Raw genomic sequence first — 16,868 nt, 5'->3', positions numbered from 1 at the left:
ACTGTTCAGACTATGGTATTATTATCTACTTTCACACTATGCTTTTATATCTACCTGATCAAATGATGGGTATTTTCTTTAAATAAGCTATTGTCAGTATGAACTTTAAATATCTTTGAATTCATTCTATTAAGTTAAACTCAGGCAGTTATTAATCCAATCTAAATAACTACATACAAATGAGGCTACAGAGCTAGCCGATCTGGAGTGTCAGTGCCATTCATGAAGGCTTTTTATGCATAAATACAAAAATACTTTATTTTTGATACTTTCACTTTTAAGGTACTCCCTAGAAAGGGATGTCAGAAAAGTATTAAATAAAAGAGGTTTCAAACTTTCTGTTAAGCTGTGATTTGAGGGGGAGATGACTACTGATGGTTACATTACTGGTAATCTTTGTGTAATAAGTATAAAATAACTTCAATAAACTCACTTTCCCCTGAATCCATCAGTGTGAAATTATACATTGTTGTTATTTTCAAGGGCTATTCTGGTTTGACTGAAATGCAATAAGCAGTTACTGAGCACCTACTGTATTGCTTATCCTGCTGTCTAGTTAGTTTGTCCGGAGCAAAAACAAAGCCACACATGAGCTTATCTCTTCCTTTGTATATGTATGTATTTGCTAGATGCTGTTCATATATTCCTGGCTGGTTTTGTTTTTGAAGTAGCTTGAAGTCTCATTTGCTCTTTATTTTTTAGCAGCTGGTTGGTTTTACAGAGCATCTCAGAAAGCACACACAGCATTCCCATGTCTGCCGGAAGGAAGGATTTCTTCTCTGAAGACTCATTTTCCAGAGGGGTATGTCTTTGCTCACGCAGTGAAGACTTCTGTTAACAGAACTGGAACAGAGTTTCAAGCCATTCCACACAAACTGTACTTTGGTCTCTAGACTTCCTTGGCCTTAGGAATTGAACCCGTCACTTGGTTTGCATTCTTTATAACTGGAGGTTAACTTAAAACAGAAATGGCAGGAAAGCTTTCCTATGCTTTGGGTAGGAGATGAATTTGCTTTTGTAGAATTTGTGGCTGAGGAAGGCAGACAGGGCCTGGCTGAAGAAGACATACATGACTACGAGCCACCAAGTTAAGTTGTAGAAGCCGAAGGTGACAGCCATGGAAATGTAGATCATCAGCTCCGCCAAGTAGTTAGGGGAAGAGACATATTCAAACCAGTCTCCAAAAGGGATTCGGTGGTTACAGTGAATGACCACTCCTGAAACGGGAAAAGAAGATACCCTGAACGTCTGAAGTTGCTAGAAGAAAGTTTTACCACTTTGCTCCCGCAATCATTTATAAAAACTCAATCGGAAAAGGATGTCACAGACCGGTACAAACCACTGTGCTGCCACCACCTCCCCGTCAACCTACTGCACGTCAGAAAGTCACAGGCTGAAGTTATGCTAACTGTAAATCAACACAAAAGCAAGCCTGTTTCTCCAGCAATCCTCCACGCTAGTGATGAAGAGCTCGGACTCCAGAGTCAGACTGCATGAGTTAAAGTCCTAGCTCTGCCACTTACAAGTTGTGCAATTTTAGGTAAGTTGCTTAACCTCTCTGTGCCTCTGTTTCCTCACCTGTAAAATCAGGGCAAGACTGTATTTGCCTCAAGCGAGTACTGTGACATTACGCATAAAGCAACTCAGAACAGGGCTGGCACAAAACAAGTACCTGATAAATGCTGAATAGCATTGTTCCATTTTTATTATTTCAGAAAGCCTAATAAAAACTCTGTTTGTGATAAGTCAATACAAGCTAACTAAAAAAGTCAAGTTTTTTTGCTTTGGCTGGAACGATACTAACTTGGCACGGTAATAGTGCTGACGTGCTGGTCACACACACACGGGCAGTGTAGGCCCCAAACGTGGGCACAGAACAGAGTCAGAATGTCAAGGCTAGATGGTGCCAGGGAGGGCTGTCAGTAAAATGCTCTCGTTTTACAGATGGGAAGATCAAGGCCCAGAGAGTCTTCTCAAAATGAGTATTTGATAGATTGATTAGTCAACTAACTAGGGCAGGAAAGAAAAGAGAGAAAGAATAAGTACATTTAACTCCTGAGGGCTAAAACCCCACAGTGAGTGGTTCTAAAAGATATCTTACCTGCTTTGTTTTTCCTGAGATTGCTGAGAATGACATGACATTTATACTGATGGGCAGATGACCAGATGAACATCATCATTCCGAGGATGTGGAACCACCGAGCCTGCATCAGGAGATTCTTCCCTATCACATAGACTACAGAAATAAGGATTACCTTACTAACCAACTCTGCAAAACTTCAGAGGCTCAGCACATTAAAAAAATTATACAGTCTGCAGAACGCAATTATCCACTTATTTGGTTCCTCATGACTAGAAAACCACCCTGACATCATCCTCAAGCATAGAAGGGAGAACACTGTCCCTGTGGGTGAAGGAGGGGTGCGCCTCGGCTAGGGGCAGCTTCAGGGCGCCCTGGCGGAGAACTCCAGACCGGCACATTCTCCTGCTCCTCCTTCAGGCACGGGGATCAGCTCTGAGGGCCGGCTCCCACTCTTCTGATATACTCTTGTGTGGTGAGACCACTCTGCATTTTTATTGCTAAGCCTGGTTTGATGTCTTCCTTCTCGCAGTCTGCTGTCAGAAAAACACCTTCTGAAGGATCTCACCTGAGCCATTTCTGGGGAAACTTTGAATACTGACTTGACTGGCTCCAGCCAATGAAGAAAATCACTGGAAGTTAAGGTGAGGGGTGGAGCTTCTCAAAAAGGGAAATGTAAACTGCAAGATAAAGACCAAAACAATATCCTGTTCTGATTAGAGAGAACCCAGCCAAGAGATTTTGTTTCAAGAGTAGAAACACTCAAAGTTCCATCTTCCTTTTTCTTCTCCAGCTACTGAGAAGATAGGCAGAATGAAGGTATTCCAAGGACTGGCATCAGAAAAGCAAAGTAAGGCTTCCCTATGTTCAGCAGGAAGCAGTGAGGTGAGTCAGGGACTTGACCGAAGAAAACAAAGCTGCCTACTGACAGTGGGGAGGAGCCTGGGCTCTAGAGCCGAGGGGGAGCCCCCAAAAACTGACTCAGGTACGGGAACCAAGGATCAAGCTATTTCACATGGGTACATAGAAGCAGGACTCAGCTGGTGACGGCTAATAACTAATGACAGTCCATCGAAGTCTAATTGAGTTAATTTCTTTTTAAAAACGATAGTCTCTTAATGTTTACTAGGTTTAGCCATTTAACTAAGTGGCTATATTTTTATAAGTTAAAAACAAACAAAATATGAAAACCAGTTAAATCTGAGGGCTTTAAGAGCAAGTCACCATAGGGTTAGAAGTTGGGGAGTTCACGTCACTGCCAAGTCACCTACTCTAAAGGCAGAGAAATTATCTACGAAGGAAAAAAGATTTTTCAGAGTAAGTTGGAATTATAATACAGGAAAGGGGAGGCGGGCAGAAGGCTATTTACCGAGGGTCTAATCTGTGTGTTGCTGCTGCTAAGTCGCTTCAGTCGTGTCCGACCCTGTGCGACCCCATAATTATTTATTTATTCATTCCTTATGGAGGGTCTACTGAGTGTGGCATCTCTCACGAGGGATAAAGCAGTGGATGAGTCAGGTCAGATCCCAGTCCTCATGAACTCACATTCTAGTAGCAGGAGATGAAACAAGTTAAAAAAAATCAATAATTAAGATAATATAAGGGAGAGATGGGGCTCTGAAGAAAAAAAAACCACAGAACAATATAATGGAGAGTGACTAGGGTGAGACCCTCTAGGCTCTGAAGACAAGGAGACGTGAAGATCTGGGTAGTTTATAGATAGACTTTCTTTCCACTTTCGTAACAACCCTCTGAAATCAGTGTATGTCCCCAATTCCAGATAAAGGTTCTGGAGCTCTGATCAATTAAACAAGCCAGAACTCAGACTCAGGCCCATCTGACTCCCAAGCTCCTGTCTATCAGACCACGAAGCTGGCAAATGCCCCAGTATATTCTCTTCCAATGAATTCCTGAAACCAGTCTTCCCTAGCCTGCCCCAAATGACTGCAGATGACCTCTTGAAGGACAGGTAGGTGAAACTCAAGTTTCAGAAAGCTTCAGAAAGGAGTATCTACAAGCTATTTTGTGGGTGTCTCAGCAGCCTTTCCTCGACTGTTTATATAGGAGGAAGAGCAAGAGCTGAGGTCCAGGCCAGCAGAGGAAACTCCAGGAGAGACACGTCATGCTGACGGACTACAAGCTAGTAGGTTACCAAAGTGCTCTGGGAAGTTCCTTTGGGTGAAATCCTAGGACTGTTCTACAGGAATGAGGGCTCAAATAGTGACGTGGGCTGAAAAGAATGCCACAGCCAAAAGCTGAGGGAGGAAAAACTGACTTAAGTTCAGAGAAATCAGATGTAGAGATGCCAGCTAAGTGTGGCTGGAGCCAATAAATAATTCAGGAATTGAGAAAGATCGTCAATAAGTCGTACTGTAAAATCATTCCTCGAGCCATGGAGGCCTTGGGTGGTCCTACAGCAACAGAGAGAGGCTGATCAAAGGGCATGCAGCACTGAAATCAAACCTGTGGAGAAAGCTCACTCACGGAGTACTGGAAATATCCAGACCATGGGCTCAATTTATGAGGAGGGATAGGGCAGCTTTAGGAAACAGAGAGACTTGGGCCTAAGAGAAAACAGTGGTGAACGATCTATCCTCGCATGTGTGGGCTGATGGGCTATGCGTGCAAGATGAAGTTAACCTCAGCACTAAAAACTCACTTCAATCACCCAAAATGACTTGAATTCTTTATGACAAACATGCACTGTTTTTGTAAAAAAAAAAAAAAAAAAAAGATGGTCACGTATGTTAGAAATCCAATCCTCCCTCCCCTCCACCACGCCAGCCCCCAGAATCACATTTCATTCCCTTCTCATACACAAAGGTTGTGATTTTGCTTCCCTCTTCCTAGCAAGTGAGCGCCCCGGAAGTGTTGAGACACAACTGTGATTGACCACAGTGCTCTCTTGCCCTCCCCTCTCAGGCTGCCTCACTTGAGAAAAGCCTTTTTGTGAGGGGAACCACCGCAAGAACTGAATGGCAATAGAGTGGCTCCCTGCCTCCTCTCAAACCCCAGCGTGTCACCAGGAGCTGGGGCCACCCCTTCCTCCTCTGGTGTTCCACGATTTCACCCTGCATGACAACTCCACCTTCCCCACCCTCACCCCTCCACCCCAGGATGACAAGGCTTCAGTGAGGCAACTGGGCTGGCTGAGCTTTCTTCTGTTCCAGTGAGTGCCCCTGCTTCCTGTTCTACTCCTGACCACACCGCCTCTTTCTTTCCAGACTAGCCCACAGAAGCTCACTGACTTCAGCCCCACCGAGGGAAACCCCGTGGCCCCTTTCTTCATCCCTAAAGCAAGCCTCCTGAGGACTCCAATTCACTCTGCTGCTTATGTTGGTGTCGCTCAGGTTTCCGCGGTTACGGTTAATGTGATGTGTGTCTGCGGTGCCCTTGGGCGTGCGGACTTGTTTAATGCTTAAAATTGTTATTGGAATAGAGCTGCTTTACAACGCTGTTAGTGTCTACCATACAGCATGTGAAGCAGCCACGGACACACACATACCCTCTTTTTTTGGATTTCCTTCCCAGTTAGGTCACCGCGGAGCACTGAGGAGGGGCACCCGAGCTACACACAGGAGGTTCTCATTGGTCATCTATTTTACCCACAGTATCAACAGCGTCAACCCCAGTCTCCCAATTCACCCCACTCCATCCCCCTTGGTGTCCACACATGCGTTCTCTACATCCATGTCTCTGCTTGTTTTGTGAATAAGATCTACACCATTTTTCTAGATTCCACATATATGCATTAACATATGACGCTTATTTTTCTCTTCCCGACTTATTTTACTCTTTATCACAGCCTCCAGGTACGCTGAGTTTTTAAAGCTACAGTTAGAGCCCAGCCTCCTCACATGCCAAGGGGACTGGGCAGGTCCCTGACTTTCCAGCTTCCGTCATGCTTGGTGGGGACAGGCCCTCACATCGTGACTCAGCGGACAGACCCCAGGGCCCACTCACCGTTCCCGCCGTCCATGGGCACTTGGCTCAGCACCGTGAGGCCGACGAGGATATAGTAGACAAGGCCAAACCAGTACTGCACGACGTGGATCACGGCATTGGAGAAGACGCTGACGAAGAGGCACTCGAAGAGCCTTCGCAGGCTGTGCAGCCACAGAAACGCCAGCACCAGCAGCGCAGACAGCGCGAGCTCGCCCCCTGCGAGGCAGACGGGGCACGCTCAGCACCGCTCCAGGAGCGACCCAGCTACGTCTGTCCTCGCTGCGGTCAGAGCTACGAAGGGGTGCCAGACATCACCCAGTCTACCACCACCTCTCGGAGTGGCAATGAGGAAGCGAGCCAAGTGGAGCCAAGGAATTGGGCTAGTGACAGAGTGGAGACAAACTCAGGTCTCCTGTCTCTGCTTTGTGATGTGAAAGCCGTCTGGGTTACGTGGCCGGGAAGGGTCTGTGCTCTCGGAACCCAGCTCCACAGTTTCTGGGTCCCTGACATGCACTCCCATTTGAAGATGGTCGGGAAGAGTTCCCGGATGACTTCTGAGCCAGGCCCCCTGGTGGGATGCCTGAGGTCAGGGGGACATGTGACACAAGAATGTACGGAAGCAGAAAGGGGCATGAAAATGGAGTGGGAGGAATTGTGCATTTCTTTCCATACTACAGGAAAAAAAAACCAAAGAAATGATACTTTTGGGGGACTGTGAGCCTTGAGATCTATCTTTCCATCTGCCTTTTGCCCCTCTGCCCCAAAAGAAGTCAGAAAAAATGCTGGTTTTCAAAATGACATAAAATCTAGATTTTTCAAAAAATGTTATCACACAACATAAATATACAGTAAGAACACAGCCTAATGGATTTTTACAAACTAAACCCATATGACCAGATCCAGAAACAGGACAACAAGCAGCTGCTTTGGTTCCCTTCCAGGCACTGCCCCTCCCCGGCTCTCTGAAGGGTACATTCTGTGGAGATGTCTGTCATATTGGCTTGGCCTGCTTTTCTCTTTTAAACATAGTAAAAATCTAGTTCTAACTCTTTAGGAGCAGGTTAAAACAACCAACCAAATAAAACTCCTCACAATCACCCTCCAAATACCAGAGCCTCATGAACCCTCCAGTACACCAATGAAGGCATAAACTGTTAAGTGGTAAAGTGGGATTCGCTCTGGTATCTTCCCCTCCCAAGGAGGCTCTGCATAGCTTTTCCCGTCTGACTGGCATCTTTTGCAAAAAGTTCCTCTGTTGATACAGAAAAAGGATTGTTCCTAGGGAGCCAGTGGTTTGGCTGCTGGAACAAAGGACAGAGATACCACCAGAACAATTTGTTTCTAATTCTTCCCCTCTCCTGCTGCCTGACATTAACTAAGCCAAGTTATGGTTTTCACCTTCAATTACTTGCTGTTTTAAGTAGTTCCGTGTATTCTTTATTCAAGGCACAGTGAGGCAAATTTAAAGGCTATTTTGTAATCACCTGGTCAACAACTATTTCCAGTCAATTTTATCAAATAACCAAAGCCCCAGAGCATAACATTTTAAATCCCTGATCAAAAAGTAATTTTCTATCAAATTTCTGGAGTCTGGAGGCACAATTTTGGTTGGAACTACATATATGATAAATGTTTCAAGGCAAACCTGAGGAATTTTAAGTTTTTCCCCTTGACTGTAAAGACTTCTGTATAAATTTATCAACAGTACTAAGAATATCAGAGGGAGAACGGCCAGTGCTGTCCAGCACAGCCCTTGCTGGGAAGTCAGGGATGAAGAGTCGACTTTCAGCTCTGCCATGATCTCAGTGAGGGACCTGGGGCCTCCTCCCTGGCCATCTGGCTGTGGTCCACACAGAAGCCTTTCTGCCCCCACCCTTCACCTGCTGAGGAGGAGCCCGAGAGAAGCTATGAAGGACCCAGAACAGCTCGCCGCAGGCAGGAAAGTCAGGAACAGAATGCAAGGGTTGGAATTAGCCAGGGGAGCTGTTACCTCGGAACTGTGCAGTCCCAAGAATTCTGAGCAGACCATGAAGCCAGTTTGGAAAAGGTGCTCCCGTGACCAGAGAGTGAGTAAGGCTCCAGAGCAGGAACCCGTTCCACAGCACTGAGATGATGTAGAAATGTGAAAAATACCTGCAAAGGGAAAACAGGTTAGATAATGATCAAAGTAGACCCACTTGAAGCCATTATATTAGAAGACTGTTTTTTGTTTCCTCATCCTCTTTTCCCTCATGCTGCAAGCATAGTTTTGCTTTTTTTAATAGAACCTGAATCCTACAGATGTTCAGGTTTTTGAAATTTCCTTTCAGATGATGGGACTGGTTAACTCATAGGAAAAAGAGGTTTCCTGAGGTTAGTAAGAACACGAATGACCTTGTTAAATTTAGATTAAAGTTAACTATCTGTCTTATCTTCAGGTAACAAAATTGGGCTCAAACTCAAAAACAGAGGGCCCCAGGGCCTGGCAGGGAGAGCCTAGACTGTGCTACCACAAGCCAAACCTGTGGAAGATTTCTAAATCTCAAGTAATATTGCTGCAATAGCCATACAACAGTTACATAAGATTTGCACAATCACAGGCTCACAGGGCTGCAAGAAACCTTAAATAGGTCTTCTGATTTAGTGTCTTCCTAAACTGTGTTGACCTAAATTGCTTCTATGATAACATGACAAATAAGAACTCATAAAACTAGCCATCAACTCCTGATGGGTACAGTCTCATACAAGTACAGTGCGTGTGTTGCCATCAAGAGAGTAACAAATGAAATAAAACCACAAAAGCAACAAAAATTGCAATTAACAGAGTTAATTTTACAGGAAAGACAATGTTGGTTTGCTGCAATGACACCACCTGCTATGGTATGAGGGCCTACCACGGGTTTTCTGAGGGTCTCTCTACCTATTCGTCTACTAGTTTTCTCTATTCGAATCAACCTAAAATCGTTCTGACTCTGCAAGGTGCCTAGGTGTCACCTGGCCTTCCCTGGTCTTCAAGGCATCACAGCTATATTAAGCCTTCCTTCTCATCTCATTAATCTGCGATGCAGCAAGACAGCCTGGAGTCAAGAAGACCACACGGACTCGAGAGGCTCCCCTCCCAGGTGATCCAGAGTACGCTTGTGTGTCCCAGAACTCACAGTCCCCTAGACCATGCTCACAACCCAGTCTAACAAATGCTGGTCTAAGCTGATTATTCCATAGCAACCCACTTAATTCTCCCACCATTGTTACAAATTCTGTCATTAGACCTGTCCTGAGATGTCCTGTTAATCCTGATTCGGGTCTTCTTCACGCTCAACAGCTGAGTTCAAACATGAGTGTTGATTCTGCCTCCTCTGCCCCATCCCAAGACCCTGGCCTCTGGTTGCCTACCAGTCTTCCTTAAGACACACTTCTAGACCTGAGCACAGGTCTGGTCTGAGCCAATAGCTCAGAATGGCAGCAGCGCCTTGCTCTGCAGGCTCCCATGGAAAGAGGAGGGGACAAGCTTCTGAGGGGCAACTTCAGAGCCACTTTACCTATTTCATTAAAAAAAAAAAAAAGTTACTGAGCACTTCGAAACTGCTAGGTGATGTTCTTGGAGCTGGGGATGCAGCAGGGAGCAAACTGACCAGGTGCCTGGCTTGCTGAAGTTTACCTTTCAGCAGAGAGTCGGCAAGTGAATCTGCAGACATCCTGCCTGATGCTGGGTGACAGGACAGAGGCGGTGCAGAGGAGAGGTCATTCTGGATGGGTGGACAATGCTGGTCCTTCTAGAAGTAATGCTTGGCTAGAATGAGTGACCCTTGTGAATTTCTAAGGAAAGAGTTTTCTAGGCAGAGGAAACAGCAACCACAAAGGCACTGAGGAATAAAGGACACCTATACAGGGAGTGGGCTTCCCTGGGGGCTCAGTATTAAAGAACTCTCCTGCCAATGCTGGAGATACGGGTTTGATCTCTGGGTCAGGAAGGCCCACTGGAGAAGGATACAGCAACCCACTCCAGTATTCTTGCCTAGAAAACCCCAGGGACAAAGGAGCTTGGTGGGCTACAGCCCAAGGGGTCGCAAGAGTCAGACATGACTTAGCGACTAAACACCACATGGACTGTGCTAGAGCATGACATAGGAGGGGCAGATGCGATGGGGTCCTGTAAGGGCACTGGCTTTTAAGCGTGACGGGGAAGCGTTTGAACACAGTGACTTGAAGGAGTAATTTATGTTTTCAAAATCTCTCTGGCTAACGGAAAAGTTCTGGAGATGGACAGTGGTGATGACTGCACAACAACGTGAATGGACTTAAAAGATGCCCAATTGCAAACTCAGGGTTAAAGTGGAAAAGGTTATGTCATGTATATTTCATCACAATCCAAAAAAAAGGGGGGGGGAGTATGTGAGAGAGAGTGTGTGTGTGTGTGTGTGAGAGAGAGTGTGCGTATAGCTCATTCATTTCGGTCATTGCTTAAAAAATCCCTCTGGTACTTAGGTAAGAGGATCATCTAGTTGTGGGAAGACCGGTTAAGAGTATTCATCTTCCCAACCATCTTGGCAAGTTTATGTGGTTATCTTCATGCGGCAGATGAGAAAACTGAGGCTCAGAAGGTCCAGTTACTCGTCCAGCGCCTCCCAGTAAATGGCAGTGTTTGGCTTCAGACTCAGCCCTGATGACCCTGAAGTTAAAAGTCACAGGGCTGTGCTCCTGGCCATGTGATCAAGACTTGCTTGAACCTGCTTTTCCACCTCTACCATCACACGTACCAACTTATACCAAATCACGCCATTCCAGTCACTCACTCTGTCTGATATAGGCTGCTCTGCCCTGCTTGTGCCATAGGGTTTTGATTCACAGGCTGACTTGTTTTTCTCATTCCCACATTTTGCACATTCTCTCATTTTGTTTGCCTGGTTCCTGCTACATGAAATGTGTTCTACTCCTTATTTGAGGTTGTATCTCTATTTCTTTCTTTATTTGGTTGTGCCGGGTCTTCGCTGTGGCGCTCAAACTCTTAGTTACACATGCAGGCTCTAGGTCCCTGAGCAGGGATTGAACCCGGGTCCCCTGCGTTGGGAGCATCAAGTCTTAGCCACTGGATCACAAGGGAAGTCCCATATTTCTTTTTGAAAAGACCCAGCTCTAGGCTCAGAAGCGAACTGGAAAACTCCACTTCCTTCTGTTCTCTCCCTGTTTTTCTTCCATTCACACTATGCTTAAATGAAGTGAGCCCCTGGGAGCAAGGATTCGGTGATCCTCATGATAACACGGGACTGTGCACCAAGCAAGCACTGCTGACTTCACCAACAGTCTGATGTCTACCATAAGCCAGGGACCGCTCTAGCTCAGCTGTGAACACCTGCCCTCATGGAGCTTATACTCACAGCAACACACAGAAGTAAAACTTATAGCATGTCAGTAGGTGATAACTGCTAATGAGAAAACTAAAGCTGGGAAGAGGAATGCTGGGGAGGGCAGCATTGTATTTGTAAACAGGGTGGACAGGGCAGGTCTCACTGACAAGGTAGCATCTGAGCAGAATTATACCGAAGTGAGAGCATATACCATCTGGCTATTTGGGGGAACAGCTTTGCAGGTAGAGGAAACAGGCAGCGCAAAGGCCCTGAGGTGGGAGAAAGAACAAGCAGATACAGACCCAGAAAACTGGACTGGAGCCACAGGAGGGGCAAACTATAGGGCCTCAGTGAGGGGGTGAGAACAAGACTGTGTAAGATTGTATAAGAGTGGACTCTTCTGTGAGTTGGAAGCCACTGGATAGTTCTGAGCCAGGAGATATGATCTGATTTAATACATATTTACTGATTGCCAGAACTGATCCCAGGACCAGACAGGGGATTACAGGGTTAACCAAGGAAGGAAACGAGGCTTCCCGGTGGCTCAGTGGTAAAGAATCCGCCTGCCAAGCAAGAGACGTGGGTTCAATTCCTTGTTTGGGAAGATCCTCTGGAGGAGGAAATGGCAATCTACTCCAATGTTCTTGCCTGGGAAATCCCATGGACAGAGGAGCCTGGCAGGCTATACAGTCCAGGTGGTCACAGAGCTGGACGTGACCAACTGGACGTATGTGCACACACGGAGGAAGGAAACTAGTGGTTACCGAGTTCTGCCTCGGTGCCCGACCCTACGCTATGTGCTTTAATGGCATCACCACCTGTGTGACAAATAGGTTCTATTACGCTAACGCTCTAATCCATACTACCACTGCTTGCCTGGCCCACTGTTAACAGCCTCTCATCCAGTCTTTCCCACACAATGGCGAGTCATTCTTTCAAACATAAATCACATAATGCCACGCCCCATTTCCCCATCCTAAAGCTGCTTTCCATACACTCAGAATAACATCTAATCTCCACCATGGTCCAAAAAGCCCAAGGTCTGTTCTGGCCTCCTGAAATGAACTCATCTCCGGCCCTACCCCTTTCTGATCATCCTTTCCAGGGCTGTCACTGCCACCCACATCTTGCTCATGATCAAATAACCAGCTGGATTTCCTCTGAAGCACTTAGCACCATATGAAATTATCTCACTTGTTTTAAAATATTTGTTTACATATTTACTGCTTTACAGAAACCAAGGCTCCAAAGGATCTAGAACAGCTCCTGGCAATAGTACATACTCTATAAACATTGGTTAAATAAATAAATGGATGAAAGAGAAGGTACTTCATCCACAGTTACTCTCAGAGAAACTAGTCAAGTTAGTCAATAAATCAAACCTAAAATCTTTTTTCTTTGATTCATTCAAAACATTGACTGAGGACTTTATAATTTGTCAGGCATTGAGCCCAGGGTATAGCAACAAACAAGACAAAGGTAAACATATGGAGTTTACAGTTCAGAGTAGGGATTCTTGACATTTTTCTTCCACGGACTCCTCTGGCAGTCTAATGAAGGCAACATGCCCCTTCCCAAGCCTAAAATACATGGGGATACAAAGGAAACTCAATTATACTGAAATATAGGTAACACAACCACTAAGAAACATTTGTTATATATGTGCTTAATTAATGTATTAACTAATGAGACATAGATGATAATACAGTATTTTTATATAGTGATGAAAATGTTCTTAGTCTCTTCAATATTTTTAATATAGTATTAAATTGCAGATATTGCTAATTCTACTGCAGATATTGCTAATTCTCCTGTGGTTTGTTGATTTCATTCATCACTAAGAAAATGGTGAATTACAGCTAGAGATTAATGAAATAAAGATGTAATTTTTTGCAATCCAATTTGCGCTGAGTTCTATCTATAGATCCCCTGGATTGCTGGTTAGGATCTCTGAACCCCAGTAGGGAAAGACTGGATGATTCTCTTTGTCTCTAGAGCTGAATTTAATTAAAATGTTTCTATAATATTTTGAAATATTAGAAATAGAAGTCCTTCCATGTGCACTATGAAAGTCAAGAGCATTGTGACTCATGTTTGAGGTCAAGTATTTATTCAGACTTTCTGGGAAATCAAAACTCCAGGAACTCAAAAGAAAACAAGAAAAGCAGTATCACCTTAATTAAAAAAAAAAAAAAACACAACAATCTACCAGAGAGGGATTATGGAATCAAACATTCCATGAACTCAATTAAGGTTTAATTCTTTACCATTTATGAAAAAATAATTCCTCCCAAGTTAACTTGAGCTCTTAAGGTACAGAAACATGATTCACAGCTGCCTGTTTGTAAGTGTAAAAGTCATAGGCTTATTTTCATTTTTAAGAGTACTATTGAATTTTGAACAAGGAAAAGTACTTCAGTATAGCATCTAGACCTTTTTGACTTTCATTATTGGCCTGGAATAGTTATACCTGCTCTAGTATGAAAAGAAATTTTAGCTTCAATTTAGGGGAAAAAAAGTTAAACAAAACACCATAGGAGGGTCCATTTTAGAATTCTGTAAGAAGAAAAAGGTGTAAATTATTTCATAATATAGTAGAAATTACAAGCAGCCCAAAGAGTACCCATTTTGCAATAATGAATAACGAAAAGGTACAAAATCTGTTTCTTGGCTGCCATCTGACCACAGACTGGAGTAGTAAGAGGTGGGGTATAGGAGCCAAATAAATAGGTAAGTGCAGGGGATGATTTGAAATATGCCCTTTAATCAATGACACTAGTATCTTTTTTTAAAATTCAGAAAGTAAATTGTTAGAATTCACTCTCAAAACAAGTAATTGTTTTCTTCATTTTGTAACATTAAAAAAAATGACAATCTAGGAATGTCCCTGCTGTGAAGTAGAAAAGTACTTACTATATTCAAATCCTCATTAAAAATAGGGTTGACAGGACATTTTAGGTTAAAAACAGCCTCTAAGAAACAGGTTTAATCACAGTGTTTGAAGCATCTACTTCTTCCTAGATGGCGCTAGTGGTAAAGAACTCCCCTGTCAGGGCTGGAGACAGAGATATGGGTTTGATCCCTGGGTCGGGAAGATCCCCCTGGAGAAGGGAATGGCAACCCACTTCCGTATTCTTGCCTGCAGAAACCCTATGGACGGAGGAGCCAGGCGGGCTACAGTCCAAGAGGTCGCAAAAAGTCGTACACGACTGAAGTGACTTAGCAGGCATATGCTCTTCTTCCGAGGGCCTCATTCCTCAAAATGACCCAGTGCTCGCTTCTCAGCGTTACATCTGGCGAGTATTTCTCCAACAGTCAGAAGTGGGAAGCCAAGTTTACTTACACCCTTTCCCATCTGCAGACCTGGGGAACAGCCTATTTGAGGTTTAAGCGATAATCGGGGTATTTTAGTACATCAAAACCCCTATCACATTTCTCCATATTCCTTTCTGAACGCCAACTTAGCCTGTATCTCCAAGAAAACGCCACTGCTATATATCTACCATCAAGAAGTGCTTGGCCGACTCTTCTCAGTTATGTTCTAAATTTAAAGTGAAAACACATGAAAAAAACTCCCCGGACTATAATAAGCCTTACAATTTCTTCAACAATTATATTGAGGGCATAACGATTTAATCTCTCATTTAACTTAGTTATGAAATCTGTTGAGCCATCTGGCGCTTAGGGACCACGCCTGCCTAAACGTGCCATCCTGGGCAACTTTCTCCCGGGGCACCTGCCTTGGCGCGGCTGATGAAGGTGGCGTCTGTTAGTGACCAGCGTCTCACCCTTCGTCCTGACTGCTGACGGTGAAGGAGACAAACAGGGGGCACGAGAGAAGGGAGGGCCTGCCTTCATTTCTAGTCAGTCCCGGCGACCTCAAGTTAGGTTATGAGTCCCTAGAGTGCAGGACGGCGGAAAGAGAAATTGGGGACAAAGCAGACTTTACCGCCTGGTGACCAGGCCTGAATTTGGAAGCGCAGCCATTTCCCCCGAAGGAAAGGCTAGGTCGAGGCCACGTTCCTGCGCCCCGGCGGTGCGCGTGGCTCAGCCTCCCGGTGTCTCCGGACACTCCGCCCCACGGGCAGCGGGGTAGACGCGTGCAGTGGCCGGCGGGCGGGCAGGGGTGACGCCGCCTCGGGGAATCGGCCTCGGCCTCCCGGATCCGGTCCGCGCCGGCCCCGCGCCCGCCTCTGCTGCCCCCTGCCGGCAGCTCGAGCAGGGCGCCCCCGGCTCTCCGTGACTCGGCAACCAGGACTCGCTCCCGGGCGCGGTTACCTCTTGGGAACATCAAAGGCCCGGCAGGCGGCCGGGCGCGGCGGCGCCCCTTCCTTGGTTTTCCCATAGCGGATCAGGTCCTGGAAGAACGCGCAGCCCGGAAGCAGGCCGGCCGGCACGAGCTGCAGCAGCAGGGTCAGTAGGAAGGTGGCCGCCAGCGTGAGCCAAAGGGCGCGCAGAGGGTTCAGCGCCGAGACCTCGGTCCCCGCCCACGTAGCCATAGCCTGCAAGCCCGGCGATCCAGCTCCCAGGCCCCCAGAAGACCGTCTACTCTTGTGCGGCGCGCCGGGCTCAGTCGGGCGGGGCGTCGGGGCGCAGCGCGGGGCGGGGACGCGCTCGGCCCCACTCTGGACACGCCCCCTGGGACGGAGGCCCCGCCCCGCCACGCGGGTTCGCGGGTTAGGGTCACGTTGGTGCTGGCTGGTAGCAGTAGGTATACTATGTGAATCAGGGGTACTTCGGTGGGACCCCGGAAATATGATTCAGCAATATGATTCAAAGCAGCGGGACGAACAAGGCCACATAACTGCAAGTCTTCACTGCAGCATTATTTTCATTGGAAGTGGAAACAATCCAGAATGTTACATGTTAAGGTATTTAGCTAAATTACGGTACAGTAACACATTGGAATATCATGCAGCCATTAAAATAATCATGGAGACTGTAAAAACACGGATAGCTTTGTGATAACTGGAACTGTAGGTTAAGTGAAAAAAAAATCTAAAATGTAAAGTGAAGAGCTATGATTGTGAACAACTATATTAATATGAATGTAGATGAAGAAGGCAGGTTACACACAAAAATTAATAGTTGTAGTAGAATGTTAGGAATGTGTATAATTTAAACATGTAAAGTAGAAAGTAAAGGTAATTGCAAATACAAAAATGAAAGTGGTAAAAATTTAAAAACTGCAGCCCTGTCCCTTTTAGAGTTCCACACCTTAGAGGCAGTTTTTTACTCCATCTGTCATTTCTTATATTTATTTCCATGTAGTGACAGTGCTATTTTTATTGACTCATCAGTTTTAAACAACATTGTTTTTGGTTAGGACAAATGAAACTTTTAAGTCTTTTAGAAAATATTTTATTAAAGCCTTAAATGTGTCAGTGCCAAAAAATAGCCCTGATAGTTTGGTTGGTTAAGAATCCACCTGCAATGCAGGAGACCCTGGTTCGATTCCTGGGTTGGGAAGATCTGCTGAAGAAGGGATAGACTGCCCACTCTAGTAATCTTGTGCTTCC

The 16,868-nt window shown here is 45.4% G+C and overlaps 1 protein-coding gene across 1 annotated transcript; it reads right to left on the bottom strand.

The window, feature by feature from the left end:
- Positions 1 to 230: 230 nt before the first annotated feature.
- Positions 231 to 15,946, bottom strand: SRD5A3 (steroid 5 alpha-reductase 3). The gene is made up of 5 exons (XM_043448253.1): positions 15,628 to 15,946; positions 8,016 to 8,158; positions 6,044 to 6,241; positions 2,102 to 2,236; positions 231 to 1,217 (listed from the first exon to the last, which is right to left on the bottom strand). Exons 1-5 carry the CDS (start codon positions 15,846 to 15,848, stop codon positions 958 to 960), a joined length of 957 nt encoding a protein of 318 aa, XP_043304188.1. The 5' UTR covers positions 15,849 to 15,946; the 3' UTR covers positions 231 to 957.
- Between the last annotated feature and the right edge of the window lie 922 nt (positions 15,947 to 16,868).

The sequence above is a fragment of the Cervus canadensis genome, chromosome 26 (genome assembly GCF_019320065.1).
Source record: "Cervus canadensis isolate Bull #8, Minnesota chromosome 26, ASM1932006v1, whole genome shotgun sequence".
Lineage (NCBI taxonomy): Eukaryota > Metazoa > Chordata > Mammalia > Artiodactyla > Cervidae > Cervus > Cervus canadensis.
The sequence above is the reverse complement of the archived record's forward strand: the minus strand, read 5'-3'. Positions and strand labels throughout refer to the sequence as shown.

Excerpts from the sequence above, each read along its gene's own strand:
- SRD5A3 (XM_043448253.1), bottom strand. The coding sequence starts at position 15,848 with ATGGCTACGTGGGCGGGGACCGAGGTCTCGGCGCTGAACCCTCTGCGC. Across the intron at positions 2,237-6,043 it reads GCCCATGGACGGCGGGAACG|TCTATGTGATAGGGAAGAAT; the intron begins GTGAGTGGGCCC and ends TTATTTCTGTAG. Across the intron at positions 1,218-2,101 it reads TCTCAGGAAAAACAAAGCAG|GAGTGGTCATTCACTGTAAC; the intron begins GTAAGATATCTT and ends TTCCCGTTTCAG.